Source organism: Loxodonta africana, chromosome 22 (assembly GCF_030014295.1).
Source record: "Loxodonta africana isolate mLoxAfr1 chromosome 22, mLoxAfr1.hap2, whole genome shotgun sequence".
NCBI classification, from domain to species: domain Eukaryota; kingdom Metazoa; phylum Chordata; class Mammalia; order Proboscidea; family Elephantidae; genus Loxodonta; species Loxodonta africana.
The window spans coordinates 71,816,365-71,842,865 of NC_087363.1; the positions used below are offsets into that span (position 1 = coordinate 71,816,365).

The 26,501-nt window shown below is 37.8% G+C and overlaps 1 protein-coding gene across 4 annotated transcripts in view; it reads left to right on the forward strand.

Annotated features, from left to right (window-relative positions):
• The window catches only part of RBM33 (RNA binding motif protein 33), a 198,986-nt gene that overhangs the window by 52,815 nt on the left and 119,670 nt on the right, over positions 1-26,501 (forward strand). For 2 of the 4 annotated variants that reach the window (XM_023542038.2, XM_010602106.3), the window contains exons 4-6: positions 599-672; positions 2,193-2,505; positions 6,244-6,363. In XM_023542038.2, coding sequence (XP_023397806.2) covers positions 599-672; positions 2,193-2,505; positions 6,244-6,363 — 507 coding nt within the window. The remainder of the gene's footprint in view (positions 1-598; positions 673-2,192; positions 2,506-6,243; positions 6,364-26,501) is intronic. The other 2 variants (XM_023542039.2, XM_023542040.2) reach the window with 1 other exon arrangement.

Sequence of the window (26,501 nt, forward strand, 5' to 3'; positions counted from 1 at the left end):
AGCTGACGAGAATCACTAGCCCGTGTCTACTTACAGATACCATGAGCGTGCCACGCTGCTGAGAACAGGAATGAGGAAGTGAGCTAGTAATACTTATTTTAATGTGCTACCTGAATTGGAAAAACCAGAGTTTTATTATTGTCCTGTACTTTTCAGTCTTTGATCTCCAGTTATCTAAAATTATACCTTTTTGTGTGTGTAGTCTTTAGATTTTGTTATCTGACAGTTTTGAATTTAGTAAGCTCATAAGGATACCGTTCTTTTTTGTGTATGGTAAGAAAAACTTCTTTGTAGGAATTTACCAAAGGACTCTTCCTTTTATCTTTTAGAAATTAGAATAAATATGATCATTATACTTGATACTTCTCTACTAACTGGCCTATGGCTTCTAAAAATTAGCCTAGGGCCTTTAGCTAGTGTGCTGTATATGGAATCTCTTGATGGTCAACAGGTAATGTTAAACTGAGAAAACTTTCTGGGTGGCAAATGCTTTAATAACATAAGGTTAGAAACAATCCAGTTATTGTAATTTTGCACTTTTGTAACAAGTCTTTTTATGAAAGTGACATGCATTAATTTGATTTCTTATTTTAATTAGAATCAGTCGGACTTATCAGACGAAGAGCTAAATGATGATCTTTTACAGAGTGATAACGAAGATGAAAATTTCAGGTACTCAGCATTAACTCATTCAGAAGTGTCCTTTAAAACCATAGGAACTGTTTGTAATTTATACTTATAATGGAATATAATCGAATAATGTGATATTATATCTTTTAACATGATCGCATTGTGAACGTTTTTCTATAGTAGGTGAACTTTGTAAGTCAGTGTAGGCCTTGCATTTAATGACCTCCTTGAGTTGTGTTGTGAGGTTGTGAAACTCAGTACAGATTATGTACTACCTTTTAAAGAATTGCTTTATTTGGATTGAGGGCAGTGGGTTTGGAATCTTGTAATAGTGTTGGTTGCAGTTTGATGTTGCTGCTTTTACTTTCATTTCAGACAGTTTTTGTTTTTACATATCTGGGCATACTTTGGACTCTAGTTGACTGTCTGAATATAATGAACATCTTCCTGTTGTTAGCATAGTGAGATATGAGGAGAGGAGGGAGATATTTAGTATACCCTGGTAAGTGGAATCATTTTCGAATATAATTTATGAGGAAACTTTAATTGCGAAAATATAGGCAGATACTTCTTGATTATAAATGTGATTAACAAACATATACTACTTATTATTGAGCCATAAACTTGTAACAGGTGTTCTAACCAAAAGTCATTTTTACTAGTAAAAAATATAGTTCAAAATTGATTTAAATTAATCTGCCAGTTAGCTAAACTTTCTAATTTCATTCTTTGACATCATTATTTGATGCTTTGAGTTAGCTCGCCCTTAACATATATCTTTGGAGATTTGTAGCCACAGAATGTTTTCACGTATATGTGGGGTATTCCGTTTTTGTTAAGATTGGCTGTTTAATATGTGTGGACTTAAATTTATTTGCGAAATCTTGCATTTGAAGTGTCGTCTTGCATTTTATTGTTTGGCATTCAGCAGCTCTGATTTAATGAGTGGAACATGATTTCATGTGTGTGTGTTTTTAAAACCACCTTTATTATCTTGATAACTTTTTGGAAATGTGTGACTAGTATAAATTTTATTTATTTGAGCGTTGAAAATGTATTTTCACATAGATTTTTAATATTTTGATTTTTTAAACAGGATTTTATAATTTGCATTATATATTTTAAAAAAGAAAAGCAATTCTTAAAATTTCGACTGCAGGTTTTTGCTTATAGAATAATTCTGTTCTTTCTTCAAGACCTTAGAAAACGGGTGCCATCATTTTTATTCTGAAAATTAAAATGAAATATAGTTTTGTTTGGTTTCAATCCTGGACTTTGGCCAGTCAGACCTGTTTTACCATCTGCTTGATTTGATTCTATTGGTCGAATAACCTGCAGCTGATGATAAGTGGGGTTGCTGTATGTGTATGGTGTGGACTTATATAGCGTGTTAAGCTTTGTTTTCAGTCACTGATGGCATAAATGTGTGTTTAGCAGTTAACTGGAATAACTTTTCACCAGTTCTGATTTAAATCTCTGTAGTAACGAATTTATTTAATGATTTATTTTGATCTCTGCTCTAATTGGGTGCTGTTCTTTGTATTTTTGTCCTCCCTCTCTAGTTCTCAGGGTATCACAATTAGTCTTAATACCACATCTGGCATGGTACCATCATTTGAACTGTCTGACAACACTAATGACCAGTCTGGAGAACAGGAATCTGAATATGAACAAGGAGAGGATGAAATAGCTTATCACAAATCTGATGGCTCTGAATTGTATTCTCGAGAGTACACAGAAGAAGGACAGTATGAAGGCCAGGATGCTGAACTGACAGAAGACCACATAGAATACGTGGAGGAGCCGGAGGAGGAACAGCTTTACAATGATGAAGTGTTAGACATCGAAATCAATGAGCCTTTAGATGAATTTACAGTGAGTCTTTTTTCCTTTGTATGGCCAAAGATAACATTGCTTCATGTGCATAGGTGTTTTAGACTGATTTGAAATCTATTTACCTCCCTAGGGAGGGAGGGAAATTAGACCTTATTATCACTGTCTGCCAGTTTCTTTATCTGAGCTGTGACAAAGTTTGTGTTGACAGCTTGTTTGGCCTGAGGTAATGCCCCTTTGTCATCCTGGAAGGCTGCAAAGAATCATGACCTTGAAGATTGCACCCTTAAGGAAGAAAACAGCTTTGTGTGGTGGAGATACACTGTCAATTGTTAGAGGTACTTAATGCAGAAGCTTTTATCCAGGCCTTAGAGAAGATCTGATAAAGTCCTTCTAAGGTGAAAAGATCATTGACCTGCCAAAGACATCTTTAAGGTGCTAATATTCCACAGTGATTGATGTCCTGTTCATTAATCCTTTTTGTAACCGAGAAGTGTCTAAACCTGAATAAAGAGATTGGAAGTTGGTTTAGGAAATGTCACAGATAATTGTTTATCTATAATCAGGAAGCTGAGATTGTGCAGATTTTTGTTTCAGAGAGATGATGCTGGCAGGTAGGTTTTAAGTTGCAGCGTCACTAGTGAAAGGTTGCTCGTCTGTCGTAATAATTCATCACTAAACGAGATTTACTTTTTAAAAGAAGTATTTCCTGACGTTTATGAGGGGGGAAGTGATCTCAGTCGTTGCAGTGGAGGCTTGGGTTTTTCAGGAACACCGGGGTTCCATCGCGATGCAGTGCGGCAGGACCTTCTGAGATGGTGCTGGAGGCGAGAACAGTGAGGGGCTTCAGAGAGCCCATTCTCATTAGGAATAACGATTTTCCTGTTTTATATCTTCATTCAGAGTAAGCTTTCATTTGTGGAAAAAAGTTCAAAAGTTGCTGAATTTTGGTTATTGCTATCTATAGAAGTAAATTGTTTAAGGTCTCAGTAGTGATTGGATTATTTTTGCACGCTTGCTTTTCAGTACAGTCATGAAAAAATGTTTGTAAATTTAGTTTTGGTAAAGAGAATCCTGTAAAAGACATCATGGGGACTTGTTTACATAGTCTTGTAATGATTTTTTTGGGTGATAAATTCTTTACTAGTATGGATTTGATTTATTGGTGTATTTGGTATGTTTTCTTGAAGCGGGACGCGATAATTTAAAATGCGTTTTAAAAAGCTAAGTCAGCATCTTTTAAAAATGTACCAAGTTATTCCCTAGTTACAGTATTTTGTTATATTTCTTAAATGTCGGTAAAATAAGATGATTGACTCAGTGATCTCTGGGGTCCATTCCACTTATAAATTCAGTAGTTCAGATCATTACTGATTTCCAAGCACTGGGGACACAAATACTGACAAAACATGAAGCATGATCCCTGCACTCAGTGGACTTAGAATTTAGTGGAACAAATCACAGTGTGGAAGCACTCGATCCGAGTAAGTGGGTGCTGCCACACAGAAGGCAGTTACCTCCTCTGCATTCTAGTAAAGCTTGTTGTGAAGAGAGTTGATGATAAATGATTTTCTTCTATTGTGTCCCATTGTCAAACTTGAGCTACATTTAGGCCCCTGGTTGTCCTAGAATTGAACTTAATTGTCAGACATTCAGGTACCTAAGAGAAAAAAATATGGCAATTTAAAATATTTAGAGTACTCTTCCACATTAAAAGGAATTGATTTTTTTCAGAATTAAAAAAAAACAAAAAACAAAACCTTAAGGTAAAAATATTTACTTGGCAGTTCTGAAAGTCTGCTTATGTTTTCATAGGGAGCTGTCAGCTTTAAAGGTGAGAATTGTCCTTTTATAGGCAATATTAGCTCACTTATTATATCTAGTTTTATAGCCATGGTCATTCTGTGTTTTTTTTTTTTCTATGTCTTTAAGATTATTGGTTTATTTTTAGTTTATTTTTAGTTATCATAGTGGTAGCATCTGGAATTGTATTCATTTCTTGCTCTGCAATGAAAGCCTCTCATTCTCTTCTTAGGCTGTTAGTGATGAACAAATTAATTATATATCCATCATTATACTAATGAACACATTAGTAGATTTTAATCTCTGTTTGTATCTCAGTGGTATTTGGTTTATTAAATGGTTTATTTAACTGTGATTCTTTGACCTAGGTAGTATTTGTTAACCAGTACTCTTAACCCCAGAGTGGAATTCTATGAAGTGCTGATCACAAGCACTTGCTATTAGAGCTCACCCACAGAATCACACAGAGAGATTTTTGTGGGTGTCTGAAAGTAGGATCACAAAGCTGTAGAGCTTTACTTTTGGAAGGGACACTTAATTTTACATGTGAAGGAACTGAGGCCAAAGACATTGAAACAACTGGTACCACAACTCTGATGTTCTTTCCTGTTATACCAAAATGTAAGAAAACCCTTAAGTTCTGCGAATTTTCCTGGTGCTATCCTGTGGGGTCGCTATGAGTCGGAATCGACTTGACGGCAGCAGGTTTTATTCTTGAGAGTGAATTGTGATGTGATTTAAAATTTTTGTTCTTGTATTAGTAAGGAATGTGTATTGCTTGTTAGTCAACAAAATATTTGAAAATTATTTTTTACGTGTTTTATACTTTAAGTGCAATCAGTTTATTCTAGGGCCTTTAACAGAGATTGAGATTTCATAAAACAGTGTTGTGTAAAAACAGTGTCAGTTAATAATTTATGTAAGGGGTACCCCATTTTGTTCCCCAGTGAGAATCCCGCAGTGTATATTATACTCTATTGTAAATTGGCTGAAAATTTTGATTAGCATTGTCTTTGAAATCTGACAGTTCTACCAGTGAATCATGGGTATTGATACTTGTTGTTCTTAACGGGATGCTAACAGTTTCTTCTGGAAGGTAAAACGCATTGTGTTCAGAGGATCTTGAGGAGGTAGTCGTGGGAACTAAAGTGGTTTTTCACCTTAAATACATCTGTTTTTCTTTTGGGTTGTAGTTGAGGCTATTGCATACTATTGTTCAGGTTCTTTGATTTGTCTATTCTTCGTTGCCTGCCTTAGGACCATTTTACTGTTCATTTTTAGCAAGTGGCTGGGGACACTGGGAAGTCCCTTTCCACTGAGTGGGAAAGGGAGATTGGAAAAAAGTTGGGAACCCGTTGAAGCATTTCTTTCTTTGGCAATTTTGGTAGTCTCTGGCCACCCTGCCTACTTCTTTCCATGTACCCTAAAGGACATCTGCCTGTGATGTGCTTCTTATGTTTTATACAAAACCTGGAATCAACCCTCTCATTCAAGGGAGAAGCCTAATAGAGAAACTAATATTAATGTGTGCTTTTTAAAAACTCAGATGTTAATTGAATTACCCATATTTTTGTTGCCATAAAAAACTCTGACTGTTGGGTATAATTTCAGCCTCCTAATTGCTAACTTGCTAACTGAATTCTTTTACAATAATGTGTGCATAATTTCTTTTTAAGATTATCCTTCTTTCTTTGTATTACTTTTAAGAAGAGCTATTTAAAAGGACGGTTTTATGTTTGAAGCTGAACCCATGTCACTAACCTTAGCACTGGGTTAGCATGATGTGCTTTGTTCTGATTAATACTCAGAGGAGGTTACATTCTGTTTTTGAGCTGCCTTGTGCTCAGTCAGGTAATTGTCATAGTAAAGTTTGCTAAACTAATTAAGCATGAGTCATAAAGATGAAAGTGCTTTTAAAAAAAAAAAAAACCCAAAAGATATATGAGAAAAACTTGTTTTCTCTTTAATGGCTGTTAGGATGAAGAATACTTGCAGGCTTATGGTGGGCAACAAGGGATGCAAAAGCAGGAAGACTATGTTGCTGAAGATAAATTAGATGAGATTACTGATTCCCAGGTTGCTCCTGAAACTGCAGAGGTACTTGTTCATCTTTTCAAAGAGTCCAAAAGTTGCTGTTTTTTTCTTTCTTTTTTCCTCCAGATTTAAAATGAGTGCTACTTAGCATTAGTGAAAAGTTGATACACCTCTTCTTGGAACTACTGAGTGTTAGTAAAAACCTCAGCTTTCTAGACTCCCAGGGAAGTGATCCTGATTTCTGGGCAGCTGTTTGCCCTTTGAGTGTTACACTGTTTGAAGTGTTTCCAGGGGGTGGAGTAGATGTCTTAGGAGAGTGTGTTGTACCTATCACTGCTTTGAAAGGAGAGCTATAATTATTTTTAACCTTTCCTTACTAACTAAGGGTTATCATTGTGATAACTCATAATCAGCGTTGTATCCCTTCACCATACTTAGTCTATATGCTAAGCAAATAATCCAAGAATCTGGACTATAATGAAGAAGAACGTGGTATCAGGATAGATTGGAGGAAGACGCATTAACAATCTGTGATATGCACATGACACAACCTTGCTTGCTGAAAGCAAAGAGGACTTTGAAGTACTTATGGATGAAGATCAAAGACCACAGCCTTAGGTGTGGATTACACCTCAATAATAAAACAGAAATCCTCACGACGACGAATAAGCAACATCATGATAAATGAAGAAAATAACTGAAATTGTCAAGGATTTCATTTTACTTGGATCCACAATCAATGCCCATGGAAGCAGTAGTCAAGAAATCAAACAGCGTATTGCATTGGGCAAATCTGCTGTGGAGACCTCTTTAAAGTGTTAGAAAGCAAAGATGTCACTTTGAGGTCACCTCATACGCATGTGAAAGCTGAGCAATGAATAAGGAAGACGGAAGAAGACTTTGAATTATGGTGTTGGTGAAGAATATTGAATATACCGTGGACTGCCAGAAGAATGAACGTGTCTGTCTTGAAAAGTATAGCCAGGATGCTCCTTAGAAGCGGGGATGGCAAGACTTCGTCTCACGTATTTTGGACATGTTATCAGGAGGAACCAGTCCCTGAAGAAGGACATCATGCTTGGTAAAGTAGAGGGTCAGTGAAAAAGAGGAAGACCCTCAACGAGATGAATTGACACAGTGGTTGCAACAGTGGGCTTGAACATAGCAATGATTGTGAGGATGGCACAGGACTGGGCAGTGTTTCAGTTCTATTGTACTTAGAGTTGCTGTGAATTGGAACTGACTCGATGGCACCTAACCATAACAGTAAATCATTGTGAACATAAGTTAATTTTGATAACTACTTAGAAATACTGCAAGGTTCCCTGTGTTTTGGTGTTGGCTTAGGTATTGAAGAAACAAGGATGAATGAAGCTTGATTCCTGCCCTGAAGGAGGAGGAAAACCAAAAACTCCTTGCAGTTGAGTTGATTCCGACTCATAGTGACTCTATATGACAGAGTAGAGCTGCCCCGTAGGGTTTCCAAGCAGTGTCTGGTGGATTCGAACTGCTGAACTTTTGGTTAGCAGACACAGCTCTTAACCACTGTGAGATGGGCATAAATTCCTTTGATGTAAATTAGGAAAGGTAAAATCTCCCAAGAGAGGTTCAGATAAAGTACTTTAGGAGCTCCCAGAAAGAGAATACCTGGGCTGGGTGTGTGTCTGAGTGAATTAGGGAAAGACCATCGGGAGTCACTGAGGTAAAGGAAGAGGTAACCTCTCAATTAGGTTTTGAAAATAGATGTAGTTTGGGCTAATAGAGACTATGTGGGACATAGGGTTAAGCAGATTCTGTTGTGTGACCTTAGAACCTCGTTCTCTGGGCCAAGCATGAGAGCCAGAAAATCATTCAACAGCCTTATGACTTGTTGATTAAAAAATTTTTTATTAATGTTTTTTCTCAATCATTTATTTTAATCCTTTTTTGCCCTCTCTTATTAAGAGATATTGAAAACTGGTATTTCATTGGCTTAGCTGATTTACTGTAGATATTACTCCAAATCTGTAGAAACTGTCTGCCAAACGTTTTGTTTACCATTTGTCTTTCATAATATAATATGCAATATAAAATAGTATGTAATATACCATTTCTCTTTTGTAATATATGATCTATACATGTAATATAAAATATATATTACAAGTACATATCATAGATGAACACTGGTTCTGTATACAGAACAGGAAATCCTTTCCTGGGATATATCCTTTCTTCACCAACAAGCTAAATTTGCCTTTTTTTTTTTTTTGCCTTCCTTCCCTTCCCCCCTCTGTCTTTTTAAATTTGAAATTCAGAGAAAAAATACAAGACTGTTATAAAAAAGCAGTCACCCAGATTCTCCAGTTGTAGTTCTACACGTACACACGTGCATACACACATTTTACCCGAGCCATTTGAGAGTGTGCGGTAGATACGACCCTATACCCTGAGCACTTAAGCATGTATTTCCTGCAGAAGTTACATTGACACACTCATGCGATCTAATCCATAGATCTTGGTTCACAAATTTCCAGTTGTCCATTTTTGGGAAAATGGCCTCTGTAGCAAAGTAATCAACATTCTGTTGAATCCTTTTAGTCTCTTTCAGTCTGAAACCATTCCTCACTTTTTCACTGGTTTGGTTTTTCTTACTTAGCATAATTAAATTCTGTTTTTGTATTTTTGGCAAGAATATCATGGAAGTGATGGAGTGTTCTCATTGTGTCTTGTCACATGAAACAAGGTATCTTATTTGTTTCATTATCAGTGCTGTTAACTTTGAACACTTGGTTAAGGTGGTGTTCCTAAGATTTCTCCATGGTAAAGTTACTCTTTTTCCCTTTGTTATTAATACTCATTTGCAGTGAGCTGCTTGGAGACTTTTTTCCATCAGCCCTAATTCTCTAATGTGTCCCTCCACAAAAACCCCTCGTGAAGTGTCCCAGTCAGAGAATCAGCATTGATACAACACTGCCGTCCATTCTGTACACCTCACTCAAATTTTGCCAACCCACTAATAAGGTCTCATTTTTCTTTCTGATCCAAGCTCTTCTCTTCAGGAACACGTGTTGCATTTCATTGTCCTGTTACATTAGTCTTCTTCATTCTGCAGAAACTCCTCAGTATTTCCCTGTCTCGCATGTCCTTGAAAGTCTTTGAATAAGGCCTGTAATTTTGTAGAATGACCGTAGGCCAGGATTCATCCGTCATTTTCCTCAGACCTTGCATATTTGGCAGGATGACTAAAGAAATGACGTTGGGCTGTATTCAGTGACTCGCTCAGAATCAAGATCCGGGCATGTGGCATGCTCATTGCTTCTGGAGTATTACTGCTTCCAGCCCTTGTAGTTATATCTATATTCATTCCGTGTCTATATTTATTGAAAACCATGAATTCATACTCTTTTCTCCTACAGTAAGAAGCCTGGCTCCCATTTTCCCCAGTGTATTTATTTATTTTCTCAACCTCTCTTTTATAAAAATCTCCCAGGCTGTACTTGGGTGCTGCCTGACTCAAGTCTTGCTTGGCCCCAAACCTTCTGGGTCCTAGCTTCACTTAGGCGGCTTCCCTGAGCTCATCTTCTTTATTTTGAATATCAATTGCCCATTTTTCTTGGACACACGCACATCCTTTCTGAGGTAATTTGGAGTCACTAGTATAGGATTGCTTCTCAGCGATCTAAACTTAGTTGTACAATTTGATATGCAGTACTGTATACATTGTCAGCAGTTCGAATCTACCAGCCACTCCTCGGAAACCCTATGGGACAGTTCTACTCTGATGTATAGGGTTGCTGTGAGTTGGAATTGACTAGACAGCAACGGGTTTGTTTTTTTTGGTTACTATATACAATATGGAAACCCTGGTGGCGTAGTGGTTGAGCGCTACGGCAGCTAACCAAGAGGTTGGCAGTTTGAATCCACCAGGTGCTCCCTGGAAACTATGGGACAGTTCTATACTCTGTTCTGTAGGGTTGCTATGGGTTGGAATCGACTTGATGGCAGTGGGTTTGGTTTTTTGGTTTATATACAATATGGTACAAGGTGGTTTTATAGCCTGTCACTATAAAACTAAAGTGTTGAGATATGAATTCTCAAAACTGACCCATACCTCCACTTCTGCTCCTTCTTCCTTGACTCCCAAACATTGTAGTTTCTTCTGAAAAATTCTGATTTTTAAAAAAATGTTACTGTGTTTTAAGTGAGAGTTTACAGCACAAATTAGTTTCTCCTTCAAAAATTCTTACACAAATTGTTTTGTGACTTTGGTTGCAATCCCTGCAATGTGTCAGCACTGATGCTTCTTTCCCTTTTCACTTCTGGTTTTGTGTGTCCATTCGTCTAGTTTTTCTGTTCCTTCCTGCCTTGTCTTTGTTTTTGGGCAGGTGTTGCTCATTTGATCTCGTATACTTGATTGAACTAAGAAACACATTCCTTACTACTGTTTTTCTTTTTTTTTGGTCTTATAGGCCTGTCTAATCTTTGACTGAAAGGTGGATTTCGAGTGTGGCTTCAGTTCTGAGTTAGAAGGATGTCAGGGGATCATAGTCTCAGGGATTCCTTCAGTCCCTGTCAGACCAGTAAGTCTGGTCTTTTTTTGTGAATTTAAATTTTGTTGTACATTTCTCCCTGCTCTGTCCAGGCATCTCTATAGAGATCCCTGCCAGAGGGGTCGGTAGTGTAGCCGGGCACCACCATCTGGTTCTTCTGGGCTCAGGCTGGTGGAGGCTATGGTTCATGTGGTCCGTTAGTCCTTTGGGCTAGTATTTTCCTTGTGTCTTTGGTTTTCTTCATTCTCTTTTGCTTCGAACATGATGGGACCAATGGATGTATTTTAGATGATCGCTCCCAAGCTTTTGAGACCCCAGGCGCTACTCACCAAAGTAGGATGTAGAACATTTTCTTCATGAACTGTGGTATGGCAGTTGACCTAGATGTCCCCTGAGACCATGGTGCCCAGCCCTCAGCCCCAGTAACTCAGTCCCTCAGGGTGTTCGGACGTGTCTAGGAGGTGTCTGTGTCTTTGCCTTCCCCTATATTGTGTGTTGTCTTTCCCTTCATCAGAGCTAACACCTGTCTGCTGTCTAGTTAGTGATTTCTTCTCCCCACACTTTTTCCTCATAAGCATCAAAGATTGTTTTTTTCTATGTGTAAACCTTTTCTTGGTTTTTGATAATTGTGGTCTTACACGGTATTTGTCCTTTTGTGATTAACTTGTTTCACTCAGCATGCCTTCCAGATTCACCCGTGTCGTGAGGTGTTTTGAGAATTCATCGTTGTTCTTCCTTGTTGCATGGTATTCCATTGTGTGTATGTGTCGTAATTTTTTTATCCATTCATCTGTTGATGGGCACTTAGGTTGTTTGCATCTTTTTGCTATTGTGGGTAATGCTGCAGTGAACATGGGTGTGCATATGTCGATTTGTGTGATGGCTCTTATTTCTCTCAGATATGTTCCTAGGACTTGGATTGCTGGATCGTGTAGTGTTTCTATTTCTAGCTCTTTAAGGATGTGCCATATCAATTTCCATAGTGGTGGTACTATTTTACATTCCTACCAGCAGTGCATAAAAGCTCCAGTCTCCCTGCAGCCTCTCCAGCATTTGTTATCTTCTGTGTTTTTGACTCACGCAAGTGATGTCAGGGTGAGATGGTATCCCTTTGTAGTTTGGATTTGCATTTCCCTAATGGTAGTGACCGCAGGCATTTCCTCATGTGTCTGTTAGAGGCTTGAATGCCTTCTTTGATGAAATGCCTGTTCACATCCTTCACCTTTTTAAAATTGGATTGTCTTTTTGTTATTGAAGTGCTGAAGTAGTCTCTAAATTTTAGAGATTAGGCCCTTGTTGAATATGTCGTAACCAGACATTTTTCCCAGTCTGTAGGTTCTTCTTTTACTCTTTTGGTGAAGTCTTTTGATGAGCGTGTTTAATTTTTAGGAGCTTCCAGTTATCTAGTTATCTTCTGATGTTTGTGCATTGTTAGTTATGGCTTCTGTTGAATTTATGCCATGTATTAGGGCCCCTAGTGTTTACCCTATTTTTTCTTCCATGATCTTTATCATTTTAGGTTTTATATTTAGGTTATTGATCCATTTTGAGTTAAAAATTCTGATACTTTTATGCCAGGGTTTTTGAATGATGGCTGTATGTTTCCCCTTTGCTTTCCTTTTTCCTTACCATTGTGCCCTTGTTCCCCCTCAATAGAAATATCTTAAAGCTTCTAGTTGATATCTCTTTACCCCTTTTCCCCCTGAGATTCTACTGACTCTTCTTTGGTTTCTTTCTCAACTATTTACCACCTGCAGTGTTCTCCACAGCAGCCATGTCTGCTTTCCTCCCCTTCATTAATGACTTCTTAGATTGCTTTCTCAGATGTCTCTTGCCCAGACTGTTTTATAGTTTGTTCTAGGTTTGTGTTAGGCAGGATGCTGTAAGGATACAATGGTGAACAAGACACGTGGGCTCTGGTCTCTCTGAACCTCTGGTCTAGTAGATTTATTAGTTGGTCAGAATAGTGTAGTAATCAGTAGAGCCATTTCTTACTGAACATTTATGACTCTTCAGTTCTTTAGCATTGTCTTGGTTTCCTGGGCTGTTTTTGGTCCCTTTCTTGTGGGTATCCTGCTTGGGGGCATAAAAATAGTTTTGATATTTGAGGGTAATAAACCCAAAAAACCAAACACATTGCTGTCAATTCCAACTCATAGCGACCCTATAGGACAGAATAGAACTGCCCCATAGAGTTGGCAGGGAGAGCATCTGGTGAATTTGAACTGAGGGTAATAGAACGGCGATTTCCAGGCCTAAAAATATATCCTCATCCCCACCTCCAACCCCAGTCGTAAAAGTTATACATGACTGGGAAAGGATGCAGAGAAAAGGGATAAAGAAAAAATCACCAAGGAGTAATTGCTGCTAACATTTTCTTTTTCTACTACATGCGTATTTATGTGCATTTTCGAGGTATAGTCATGTGGCTTAGTTCTTTCTATAATTCCAAGTAAAAAATGTTTTATTTGTTGTGTAATTCACATGAGTAATGCTATAAAAGTATTTGGCATATGAAGTTTAAAAAATTGTATTACATATAAAAAAGGACATTTGTATTAGTCTCACTTCACGTATTTGTTTTTGCTATTTTTATTTGTGGTCTTTATTCTGGAAGTGAGAAGCAATTCAGTTCCACCTGTTGCCATCGAGTTGATTTTGATTAATAGCGACCCTATAGGACAGGGTAGAAGTGCCCCATAGGGTTTCCAGGGACCCGCTGGTGGATTTGAATCGCTGATCTTTTGATCTTAACCACTGTGCCTACCAGGGCTAGAGCTAAAATTTTTTAACTTTTTTTTTTTAATCAGAGAATGATTACCTATTGATTATTCTTTTTCTTTCCCTCCTTCTCTTCTTTCTGCTCTTCTGTCCATCAGTGTTAAATGTATCTACATGAATTTATTACCTCATACTACCCAGACTCAGTGCCATTGAGTTGATTCCAGCCTCATACTAGATACCTTTATTGGATCAGAACAATGGCAATTAATCCTTATTTTCAAAGACTGCTGGGAGACATGACTAGAAAATCATTAGGAAATAACAGAATTTGGTTCCTACATAGCTGGTTGATGTTTTCATGTTTGCACACATAGAAACCTGCTCAAGCATTACCTCTATATTAGGTAGCTTTTTATGGAGGGTGACTTCTTAAAAACTCTCTTGAATTAAGGAAGTTTGCACATGATATATTTAAACAGTGCCAACAGCACAAAATAACTTGGAAAGTAAAGCTCCCCCAATCCCTTCTTCTCTCAGGTATCTGTTTTAGCACTTTGTTTTCATGTTTTCTGGACCTTACTATTATGCCTTTTATAATATACCTGTATTTTATTGTTGTTGTTGTTTTATAAATTTAGTTTCTGTTGTCTTCTTAATACTGAATAAGAAACTTAAGTTTAGCTTGGTTACACTGCTTCCCAACCCTTTTCTATCCCCTCTTAATTTTTCATTAGCTTTGTTATAATTTTTAGGTCTTTTTGTGGTTATCTTTATTTCTTTATTCGTAGTCAAAAAGCATCTTTTTATTTTTTAACTTTAAGTGATATCTTTTTGGACCTTTCAAAATGAAAGATATGGAAATTTGTGCCCCCCCCTTTCCTCTAGATAGTTACATACGTACACACATACATACATACATGCAGATGGACATATATATGTTGTTGAAGTCTAAGGCATACATTAAAATTTATCCATTTTAACATTGAACATTTTAAATATTTTTTTGGACACTTGTAACATTTTCATTTGATCTTTTAAATAGTATTTGATGTTTTCAAAATATGAGTCGGGATCAATTCGACAGCACTAGGTTTACTGGGATTAAGTTAGTCTAAGTAACAATAAATTCCCTTAAAACAGGTAATATAAATCAAAGATGTCAGTGGAATTCTCAGATTTTCCAAAGGTTTCCCTTGTTTTTTGTATTATCTTTTTATTAATTTCACCTCATTTTTACTAGTTTGTGGTACTTTGAAGTTGGAAAATTAATTTCATTGATTTTTTTCCCTTTAGTTTATTCCTTCAGTTTTTTAGATAACATTAATATTCTCCTTACTGCTCTCTGATAATGTATTGTCTCTGTAACACTTTTTAGAATGGGAAAATGTTTTTTAGATTTTCATCTTCACACAGTCTCTGGAGGTGTGAACCGTTAGTAAAGCAGGAAAGAATAAGAATGTTAAAAAGTGTTAACATCGTGTGGGTACTTTTGAAAGTGACAGGGTGTGCTCGTAGATGTAGACATTTCAAACTTCATTTCCTGAACTGTATTCGTTAAAATTTGAAAGCAAAAGAGGGCCACTTTTTAAAAATGGCAGTCTGACTGCCATTTTTAATGTCTTCAGAAGGCAAATATTTTTGGGATGCCTGAGAGAATTTTGCCCTAATTTTGGTAAATTATGTATGTGTGACACCAAAAACAAACAAACAAACAAACCAAACCCACTGCCGCGGAGTCGATTCCTACTCATAGCGACCCTATAAACAATAAATGTAATTACATTAAGCCAGCGAGATGTTCTACTCAGATAGCAGGACACAGGATTTAGACTGTTTGTGAATTTGTCATTTGTTGTGTAGATAGACTCTCGGGACTGACATTAGGACTTATTGTTTTCCTTGTTATTTGCAGTTCCAGTGAGCAATAAGGAGAGAGATATTTTTGAAGCATTATATTTTCTCCCAAATAAGAACATTGGAAGGGATGTTAGTAATCAGATCCAACCTAAAAAAATGAACTCATAGTATTTGAGAACTGAAGTCATAGATAACTCTATTGTAGTTGCATTGTTAGAATGAATAGAACCACAGAATTTCAGATTTATTTAGAAAGGATTACTGATTTGGGGAAAAGTGAGATCCCTGTTTTATACCTTGTACCAATATGGATCTCAGATTGATTAAAGATTTCATTGTTAAAAGAAAAAAATACACATGTACATGTATCTACACATGCATGCGCTCACACCACAAACCGTACAAGTATTAGAAGAAACCACTGTAATCGTAGTGTGTTAGCATTAAGCTTAGCTAGCTGCAAAACAGGAAACCTACCAAATAATAGAAATTTATTTCCCACACTAATGTAAAAAAATTACACAGAACATTTCAGATCTGGTGTTGGCCTCAGGCAATAATTAGGTACGCAGGCTTTTCCCAGATTTCCATTGTGTAATTCCAAGGCTTTTGCTTTTGTTATGGTCTACATCCCAAGCAATGGAGTGCAGGAAGACAGACCAAAAAAGGCCCGTGCTCACCCTTAAACATTTCCTCGTGTTCTCATACAACTCTGCTGTAAATATACCATAATTAAACCTTACTCACGTGACCGTAGCAAGGGAGGCTGGTGAGTACTGTACGTTAGTTAGATGACAGTGTGTTCACCTAATGTCGGGGGATTGTTTTATCAGGTTTAAGTGGTGGGGAATGAATAACAAGAGGCTATTGGTTGTGTCTTCTATTCTTGCTATGGATGTGGTAATGTTGTGTGTCCAGTCAATTCCTACGACGCACAGCAACTCTATAGGACAGAATAGAACTTCCCCATAGGATTCTGTAGGCTGAAATCTTTATGAGAAGCAGATTGCCAGGTCTTTTCTTCCACGGAGGCTGTGGTGGGTTCAAACTGCTGACCCTTGGGTTAGCAGCCGAGTTCTTAACCATTGTGCCACCAGGGCTCCTTACTCTTGGTATTGTTGTTAGATGCTTTCGAATTGGTTCCAACTCATAGTCAGCCTGTGTACAACAAAACAAAACGTTGCCCCGTCCTGTGTCATCCTCTCAGTTGTTGCTATACTTCAGCCCATTGTTGCAGCCACTGTTTCGGGTCATCTTGTTGAAGGTCTTCTTCTCTTTCACTGACCCTCTACTTTACCAAGGATGATGTCCTTCTTCAGGGACTGGTCCCTCCTGATAATGTATACAAAGTACGTGAGAGAAGTCTCACCATCTTTGCTTCTGAGGAGGATTCTGGCTGTAGTTCTTCCAAGACAGATTTGTTCATTCTTTTGGTAGCCAATGGTATAGACCTTTATGATGCAGCCATAAAGGAAGAAGAGTAATCTGACTGTATATAGATGTGCCAAAAACAAAGTTTGAACAAATGACATATTTGGATAAATATTTACATGAAAACCTAAGAATTAATATATTCAGTATATGAAGTTAACATATTCAGCATATATTCATGAAGATTTAATATATTCAATATACAGAAAGATTCAGTATACAGATGAGCTCACCTGTAGAAAAAACACATAATGTGAGAGTAATTAAAAAACAAAATAAACAAATGACCACTAAACATATAAAAAGATATTCAAGAAAATAAAAATCAAGTAACATTGAGAATTTTAACTTGTTTTAATATTGGCAAAGATCAGAGTTACTGGTGAGGAGTAGTCAGATGGGGAAGCATTTTAGAAATATGTGTGTGGGGGGAGATAATTCTCCATGGCCCTCTCATGTGTCTGCATGTTTAACGAGCAAATCCCTGGCAGCCCTTTGTTCTGGAGCATCTTTTCAAGGACGTTTGTATAGTGAATGACCTGAAAAATACACTGTCTTCCCTCAGAGGGAAGGGCAGGTATGCTTACTGCCCATTATAAAAGATCCAGGATCCTTAAGCTTGAGGGCTCCTCTCCTGTAACGCAACCCTGTGTGTGCAGGTGTCATCCGGTCCTCTTCACGTTGCCTAGTAGAAATGAGGGTCAGGCACAAAAATGTTGAGACTCTGGCTACTGCTCTGATCATAAGTAATAAATTGTTCTATGCCTCTGACCAGCAGTCTTGTTTCTTCTAATAGCCTTCATGCAGCTGTGGCAGAAAAAGGGTAAAATCTCAGACTCTTCACTGTTCTTGACAGTATCAAAAGCTATAAAGCACCTGTCTGTTTACTCAGTAATTCCACTTTGAAGAATTTATGCAAAAGAATTAACGTAAGATGTAGTGAAAGACATATTGCCAGGTATTTTTTTTGCAGCATTGAAAATATATGGAACCAGTGTAAATTTTTATAGAGGATTAAATAAATTGTTACTAACCGTACAGCAGAATAGAGTGTACCAAATGTTGCTTTAGCTCTCTATATGCTATGAAAAGATACTCGTGACTAAATTAAGTGGAGAGAGCAGGATAATACAATCTCTTTCCCCAAACTTCCTCTGTAACTTTGCATATCTAAATGTGTGTGTGTATATACAAAAGTATTAAAAAAAAAAAGTGGGATAAAGACAAAAATTGTAATAGTGGTTACTTCTCGGTGGTGGGATTATACTTTGGACGCCAGAATTTTGTCAATTTAAAAAATTTTACTATGAGCAAAATTACTTTTAAAAGTAAAGCAATACTTGGATTCCTTTTGAAACATGAAGAGGAAAATATAGGGTTGCCGACATTTTGGCCCTTTATTTGGAAGCCGAAGAACTCTAGTTTCCAGGCATCTAACTCCTGTGCTTTCTCGTGGCTGTTCACTCTCACATAGCGCTTCTGAAGGGTAGTTTTCAGTATAAGTTTTTATAGAGCGGACAGTAAAACTCATCCAGATTAAATATCTTTTTCATGCCAACTGTTGGAAGGTTCATTATTTGCTTTTATCTTTTAAACTTTGTTTCATAATTTAATTTTAAATGTAACATAGTAATTCATACATTTACTTTTTCTGGTCTTGGTTGACTTTTTAAAATTTTTTTATTGTTCATTAAGTGAAGATTAACAAATCAACTCAGTCTCTCATACAAAAATCTATATACACCTTGCTATATACTCCTGATTGCTCTCCCCCTAATGAGACAGCACACACCTTCCCCCCCCACTCTCTATTTTCATGTCCATTCAGCCAGCTTCTGACCCCCTCTGCCCTTTCATCTACCCTCTAGAGAGGAACTGCCCACCTAGTCTTGTGTCTGTGTGATCCGAGAGGCTACTCTACACCAGTATCATTTTCTGTTCTATAGTTCAGACCAATCCCTGTCTGAAGAGTTGGCTTTGGGAATGGTTCCTATCTTGGGGTAACAGAAGGTCTGGGAACCATGATCCCCGGGGTCATTCTCGTCTCAGACACACAATTAAGTCTGGTCTCTTTTTTTTTTTTTTTTCACGAGAATTTGAGGTCTGCATCCCACTGCTCTCCTGTTCCCTCGGGGTTCTCTATTGTGTTCCCTGTCAGGGCAGTCATCAGTTGTAGCCAAGCACCATCTAGTTCTGGTCTCAGGTTGATGTAGTCTCTGATTTATGTGGCCCCTTCTACCTCTTGGGCTAATAATTACCTTGTATATGTAGTGTTCTTCATTCTTCTTTGCTCCAGGTAGGTTGAGACCAATTAATGCATCTCAGATGGGCGCTTCCTAGCATTTAAGACCCTAGACGCCACTCTCCAAAATGGAATGCAGAATATTTTCTTAATAGGTTTTATTAGGCCAATTGACTTAGATGTCCCCTTAAACCATGGTTCCCAAACACCTGCCCCTGCTATGCTGGCCTTCGAAGGAAACTTTTCTTTTGGTTTAGTCCAGTTCTGCTGACCTCTCCTGTGTTGTGTGTTGTCTTTCCCTTCACCCAAAATAGTTTTTATCTACTATGCAATTAGTGAACATCACCCTCCCTCCCCGCTCTCTTAACCATCAAAGAATATTTTCTTCTCTGTTTAAACTGTTTCTCGAGTTCTTATTATAGTGGTCTCATACAATAGTTGTCCTTTTGCAACTAATTTCACTCAGCATAATGCCCTCCAGATTCCTCCATGTTATGAAATGTCTCATGGATTTGTCATTGTTCTTTATCGATGGGTAGTGTTCCATTGTGTGAGCATACCGTAATTAATTTATCCATTCCTCCGTTGATGGGCACCTTGGTTGCTTCCATGTTTTTGCTATTGTAAACAGTGCCCCAGTGAACATGGCTGTGCATAGATTCGTTTGTGTAAAGGCTCTTATTTCTCAAGGATATATTCCAAGGAGTGGGATGGCTGAATCGTATGGTAGTTCTATTACTAGTTTTTAAAGGAAGCACCAAATCGATTTCCAAAGTGGTTTTACCATTTTACATTACCACAAGCAGTATATGTGTGTTCCAGCCTCTCTACAACCTCTCCAACATTTATTAGTTTGTGTTTTTTGCCTTGTTGGAGTGAGTTGGAATCTCACTGTAGTTTTGATTTGCATTTCTCTAGCGGCTACTGATCATGAGCATTTTCTCATGTATCTGTTAGCTGCTTGAATGTTGTCTTTAGTGAAGTGCTCGTTCATATCCTTTGTCCCCCCTTTTTAAAAATAATTTTTATTGTGCTTTAAGTGAAAGTTTACAAATCAAGTCAGTCTCTCACACAAAAACCCATATACACCTTGCAACACACTGCCAGTTAAACAAACAAACAAACACCAAACCCACTGCCATAGAGTCGATTCTGACTCATAGCAACCCTATAGGACAGAGTACAACTGCCCCATAGAGTTTCAAAGGAGCGCCTGGCGGATTTGAACTGCAGACCTCTTGGTTAGCAGCCGTAGCACTTAGCCACCAGTGTTACTCTCCCCCTAATGATACAGCCCACTCTCTCCCTCCACTCTTTCTTTTCGTGTCCATTTTGCCAGCTTGTAACCCCCTCCACCCTCTCATCTCCCCTCCAGGGAGGAGATGCCAACATAGTCTCAAGTGTCCACCTGATCCAAGAAGCTCGCTCGTCACCAGCATCCCTCTCCAACCCACTGTCCAGTCCAATCCCTGTCTGAAGAGTTGGCTTCGGGAATGGTTCCTGTCCTGGGCCAACAGAAGGTCTGGGGGCCATGACCACAGGGACCCTTCTAGTCACAGTCAGACCATTAAGTCTGGTCTTTTTATGAGAATTTGGGGTCTGCATCCCACTGCTCTCCTGCTCCCTCAGGGGTTCTCTGTTTTGTTCCCCGTCAGGGGTGTCATCGGTTGTAGCTGGGCACCATCTAGTTCTTCTGGTCTCAGGATGATGTAGTCGCTGGTTCATGTGGCCCTTTCTGTATCTTGAGCTCGTAATCACCTTGTGTCCTGGGTGTTGTTCATTCTCCTTTGCTCCAGGTGGGTTGAGACCAATTGATGCATCTTAGATGGCTGCTTGCCAGCCTTTAAGACCCCAGACACCACTCTTCAAAGTGGGATGCAGAATGTTTTGTTAATAGATTTTATTATGCCAATTGACTTAGATGTCCCCTGAAACCATGGTCCCCAGACCCCTGCGCCTGCTACGCTGGCCTTCGAAGCATCCAGTTTATTCAGGAAACTTCTTTGCTTTTAGTTTAGTCCAATTGTGCTGACCTCCCCGGTATTGTGTGTTGTCTTTCCCTTTACCTAAAGTAGTTCTTGTCTGCTATCTAATTAGTGAATGCTCATCTCCCAACCTCCTTCCCTCCCACCTCTTGTAACCAGGAAAGAATGTTTTCTTCTCAGTTTAAACTATTTCTCAAGTTCTCATAATAGTGGTCGTATACAATATTTGTCCTTTTGCAGCTGACTAATTTCACTCAGCATAATGCCTTCCAGGTTCCTCCATGTTATGAAATGTTTCACAGATTCCTCACTGTTCTTCATCAATGCATAGTATTCCATTGTGTGAATATACCATAATTTATCCATTCATCGGTTGATGGGCACCCTGGTTGCTTCCATGTTTTTGCTATTGTAAACAGTGCTGCAGTAAACATGGGTGTGCATATATCTGTTTGTGTAAAGGCTCTTATTTCTCTAGGATATATTGCAAGGAGTAGGATTGCTGGATCGTATGGTAGTTCTATTTCTAGATTTTAAAGGAAGCGCCAAATTGATTTCCAAAATGGTTGTACCATTTGACATTCCCACCAGCAGTGTCGAAGTGTTCCAATTTCTCCACAACCTCTCCAACATTTATTCTTTTCTGTTTTTTATATTAATGCCAGCCTTGTTGGAGTGAGATGAAATCTCATTGTAGTTTTGATCTGCATTTCTGTAATGGCTAATGATTGTGAACATTTCCTCATATATCTGTTAGCTACCTTAATGTCTTCTTTAGTGAAGTGTCTATTCATATCTTTTGTGAATTTTTTAATTGGGTTATTTTTCTTTCTGCAGTTGAGTTTTTGCAGTATTATGTAGATTTTAGAGATCAGGCGCTGATCAGAAATGTGTTGGCTAAAAACTTTTTCCCAGTCTGTAGGTAGTCTTTTTACTCTTTTGGTGAAGCCTTTGGATGAGCATAAGTGTTCGATTTTGAGTAGCTCCCAGTTATCTAGTTTTTCTTCTACGTTCTTTATAATGTTTTCTATACTGTTTATGCTGTGTATTAGGGCTCCTAATGTTGTCCCTATTTTTTCTTCCCTGATCTTTATCATTTTAGATTTTATATTTAGGTCTTTGATCCATTTTGTTAGTTTTTGTGCATGGAGTGAGGTACGGGTTTTGTTTCATTTTTTTGCACATGGCTATCCAGTTATGCCAGCACCATTTGTTAAAAAGACTGTCCTTTCCCCATTTAACTGTTTTGGGGCCTTTGTCAAATATCAACTGCTCATATGTGGATGGATTTATGTCTGGATTCTTAATACTGTTCCATTTGTCCATGTATCTGTTGTTGTACCAGTACCAGGCTGTTTTGACTACTGTGGCGGTATCATAGGTTCTAAAATCAGGTAAAGTAAGGCCTCCTACTTTGTTCTTCTTTTTCAGTAATGCCTTATTTATCCGGGGCCTCTTTCCCTTGCATATGAAGTTGGTGATTTGTTTCTCCATCTCATTTAAGAATGTCCTTGGAATTTGGATTGGAATTGCATTAAATGTATAGATCGTTTTTGGTAGAGTAGACATTTTTATAATGTTAAGTCTTCCTATCCACGAGCAAGGTGTGTTCTTCCACTTATGTAAGTCTCTTTTGGTTTCTTGGAGAAGTGTACTGTAGTTTTCTTTGTATAAGTCTTTTACATCTCTGGTAAGATTTATTCCTAAGTCTTTTATCTTCTTGGGGGCTACTGTAAATGGCATTGATTTGGTGATTTCCTCTTAGAAGTTCTTTTTTTTTCGTGTAGAGGAATCCAACTGATTTTTGTATGTTTATCTTGTATCCCCATACTCTGCTGAACTCTTCTATTAGTTGCAGTAGTTTTCTGGAGGATTTCTTAGGGTTTTCTGTGTATAAGATCATGTCATTTGCAAATAGACATACTTTGGCTTCTTCCTTGCCAACCTGGATGCCCTTTTTTTCTTTATCTAGCCTAACTGCTCGGGCTAGGACTTCAGCACAATGTTGAATAAGAGTGGTGGTAAAGGGCATCTTTATCTGGTTCCTGATCTCAGTGGAAATGTTTTCAGGCTCTCTCCATTTAGGGTGATGTTGGCTGTTGGCTTTGTATAGATGCCCTTTCTTATGTTGAGAAATTTTCCTTCTATTCCTATTTTGCTGAGAGTTTTTAACATGAATGAGTGTTGAACTTTGTCAGATGCCTTTTCTGCATCAATTGATAAAATCGTGTGATTCTTGTCTTTTATTTATGTGGTGGATTACATCAATTGTTTTTCTAATGTCGGACCACCCCTGCGTACCTGGTATGAATCCCACTTGGTCATGGCGAATTATTTTTTTGATATGTTGTTGAATTCTATTGGCTAGAATTTTGTTGAGGATTTTTGCATCTAAGTTCATGAGGGATATAGGTCTATAATTTTCTTTTTTTGTGGTATCTTTACTCCGTTTTCCCTTTTTAATTGGGTTATTTGTCCTTTTGTTGTTCAGATCTTGCAGTATAATATAGATTTTAGAGATCAGGCACTGATCAGCAATGTCATAGCTAAAACCTTTTTCCTAGTTAGTAGGTAATCTTTTTACTCTTGGTGAAGTCTTTGGATTAGCATAGGTGTTTGATTTTTAGGAGCTCCCAGTTATCTAGTTTCTCTTCTGCATTGTTAGTAATGTTTTGTATACAGTTTATGACATGTACTAGGGCTCCTAACGTTGTCGCTATTTTTTCTTCCCTGATGTTTATCGTTTTAGATTTTATATTTAGGTCTTTGATCCATTTTCCGTTAGTTTTTGTGCCTGGTGAGAGGTATGGGTCTTGTTTCATTTTTTTTGCCGATGGATATCCAGTTATGCCAGCACCATTTGTTAAAAAGACTGTCTCTTCCCCATTTAACTGACTTTGTACCTTTGTCAGATATCAACTGCTCATATGTGGATGGATTTATGTCTGTCTGGATTTTTCAGTTTTGTTCCATTAGTCTATGTATCCGTTGTTGTACCAGTACCGGGCTGTTCTGACTATTGTGGCGGTATAATAGGTTCTAAAATCAGGTAGAGAGAGGCCTCCCACTTTGTTCTTGTTTTTCAGTAATGCTTTACTTATCTGCGGCCTCTTTCCGTTGCATATGAAGTTGGTGATTTGTTTCTCCATTTCATTAAAAAAATGTTACTGGAATTTGGATCAGAATTGTGTTTTACCTGTAGATCGCTTTTGGTAGAGTAGATATTTTTACAATGTTCACTGTTCCTATCCAAGAATAAGGTATGTTTTTCCACTTATGTAGGTCTCCTTCGGTTTCTTTCAGTAGTTTCTTGTAGTTTTCTTCGTATAGGTCTTTTACATCTCTGGTAAGCTTTATTCCTACGTATTTTATCTTCTTGGGGGCTACTGTAAATGGTATTGATTTGGTGATTTCCTCTTCGATGTTCTTTTTGTTGGTGTAGAGGAACCCAACAGATTTTTGTGTGTTTATCTTGTACCTGATACTCTGCCGAACCCTTCTATTAGTTTCAGTAGTTTTCTTGAGGATTCTTTCAGGTTTTCTGTGGATAAAATCATGTCATTGGCAAACAGAGATACATTTACTTCTTCCTTACCAATGTGGATGCCCTTTTTTTCTTTATCTAGCCTATTTGCTCCGGCTAGGACATCCAACAGAATGTTGAATAAGAGTGGTGATAAAGGGATGTTTGGTTCCCGATCTCAAGGGGAACACTTTTAGACTGTCTCCATTTAGGATGATGTTGGCTGTTGGCTTTGTATGAATGCCCTTTATTATGCTGAGGAATTTTCCTTGTATTCCTATTTTGCTGAGAGTTTTTATCATGAATGTATGTTGTATTTTGTTGAATGCCTTTTCTGCATCAATTGATAAGATCATGTGGTGCTTGACTCTTGTTTTATTTGTGCGATGGTTTACATTAATTGTGTTTCTAATGTTGGACCACCCCTGCATACCTGGTGTGAATCCCACGTGGTCATGGGGAATTACTTTTTTGATATGTTGTTGAATTCTATTGGCTAGACTTTTGTTGAGGATTTTTGCATCTCAGTTCATGAGGGATATAGGTCTGTAATTTTCTTTTTTTGTGATGTCTTTATCTGGTTTTGGTGTCAGGGATATGCTGACTTCATAGAATGAGTTTGGGAGTATTCCGTCCTTTTCTATGCTCTGAAATACCTTAAGTAGTAGTGGTGTTAACTCTTCTCTGAACGTTGGGTCGAACTCTGCGGTGAAGCCGTCTGTACCAGGGCTTTTTTTTCTGTTGGGTGTTTTTTGATTACCTTTTCAATCTCTTCTTTTGTTATGGGTCTGTTTAGTTGTTCTGCCTCTGTTTGTGTTAGTTTAAGTAGGTAGTGTGTTTCTAGGAATTCATCCATTTCTTCTAGGTTTTCAAATTTGTTTTGAGTATAGTTTTTCATAGTAATCTGATATGATTCTTTAAATTTCAGTTGGGTCTGTTGTAATATTGCCCATCTCATTTCTTATTCGGGTTATTTGCTTCTTCTCCTGTTTTTCTTTTGTCAGTGTGGCCAGCGGTTTATCAATTTTGTTAATGTTTTTGGAGAACCAGCTTTTGGTGTGATTAACTCTTTCAGTAGTTTTTCTGTTCTCTATGTCATTTAACTATGTTCTAATTTTTATTATTTGTTTTCTGATGGTGCCTCAGGGTTTCTTTTGTTGCTGTCTTTCTATTTGCTCAAGTCATAGGGATCATTCTTTGATTTTGGCTCTTTCTTCTTTTTGGATGTGTGCATTTATTGGTATCAATTGACCTCTGTGGACTGCCTCAGGTGTGTCGCAAAGTTTCTGACAGGAAGTGTTTTCATTCTCGTTGGAGTCTTATGAATTTCTTTATTCCATCCTTGATATCTTCTGCAGCCCGGTCATTTCTGAGCAGGGTATTGTTCAGTTTCCAAGTGTTTGATTTCTTTTCCCTGCTTTTTCTGTTACTGATTTCTACTTTTATGGCCTTATGGTCAGAGAAGAGGCTTTGTTATATTTCACTGTTTTGGATTCTGCTAAGGCTTGCTTCATCCCGTAATATGTAGTTTATTCTAGAGAATGTTCCATGTGCACTAGAAAAGAAAGTATACTTGGTTGCTGTTGGGTGGAGTGTTCTGTATATGTCTGTGAGGTCAAGTTGGTTGATTGTGGCATTTAGATCTTCGGTGTCTTTATTGAGCTTCTTTGTGGATGTTCTGTCCTTCACTGGAAGTGGTTTGTTGAAGTCTCCTACTATTATTATGGAGCTGTCTATCTGACTTGTCAGTGCTGTTCGAGTTTGTTTTATGTATCTTGCAGCCCTATCATTGTGTATATAAATATTTAATATGATTCTATCCTCCTGGTGTATTGTCCCTTCAATCATTATACAGTGTCCTTCCTTATCCTTTGTGGTGGATTTATCTTTAATGTCCATTTTGTCAGAAA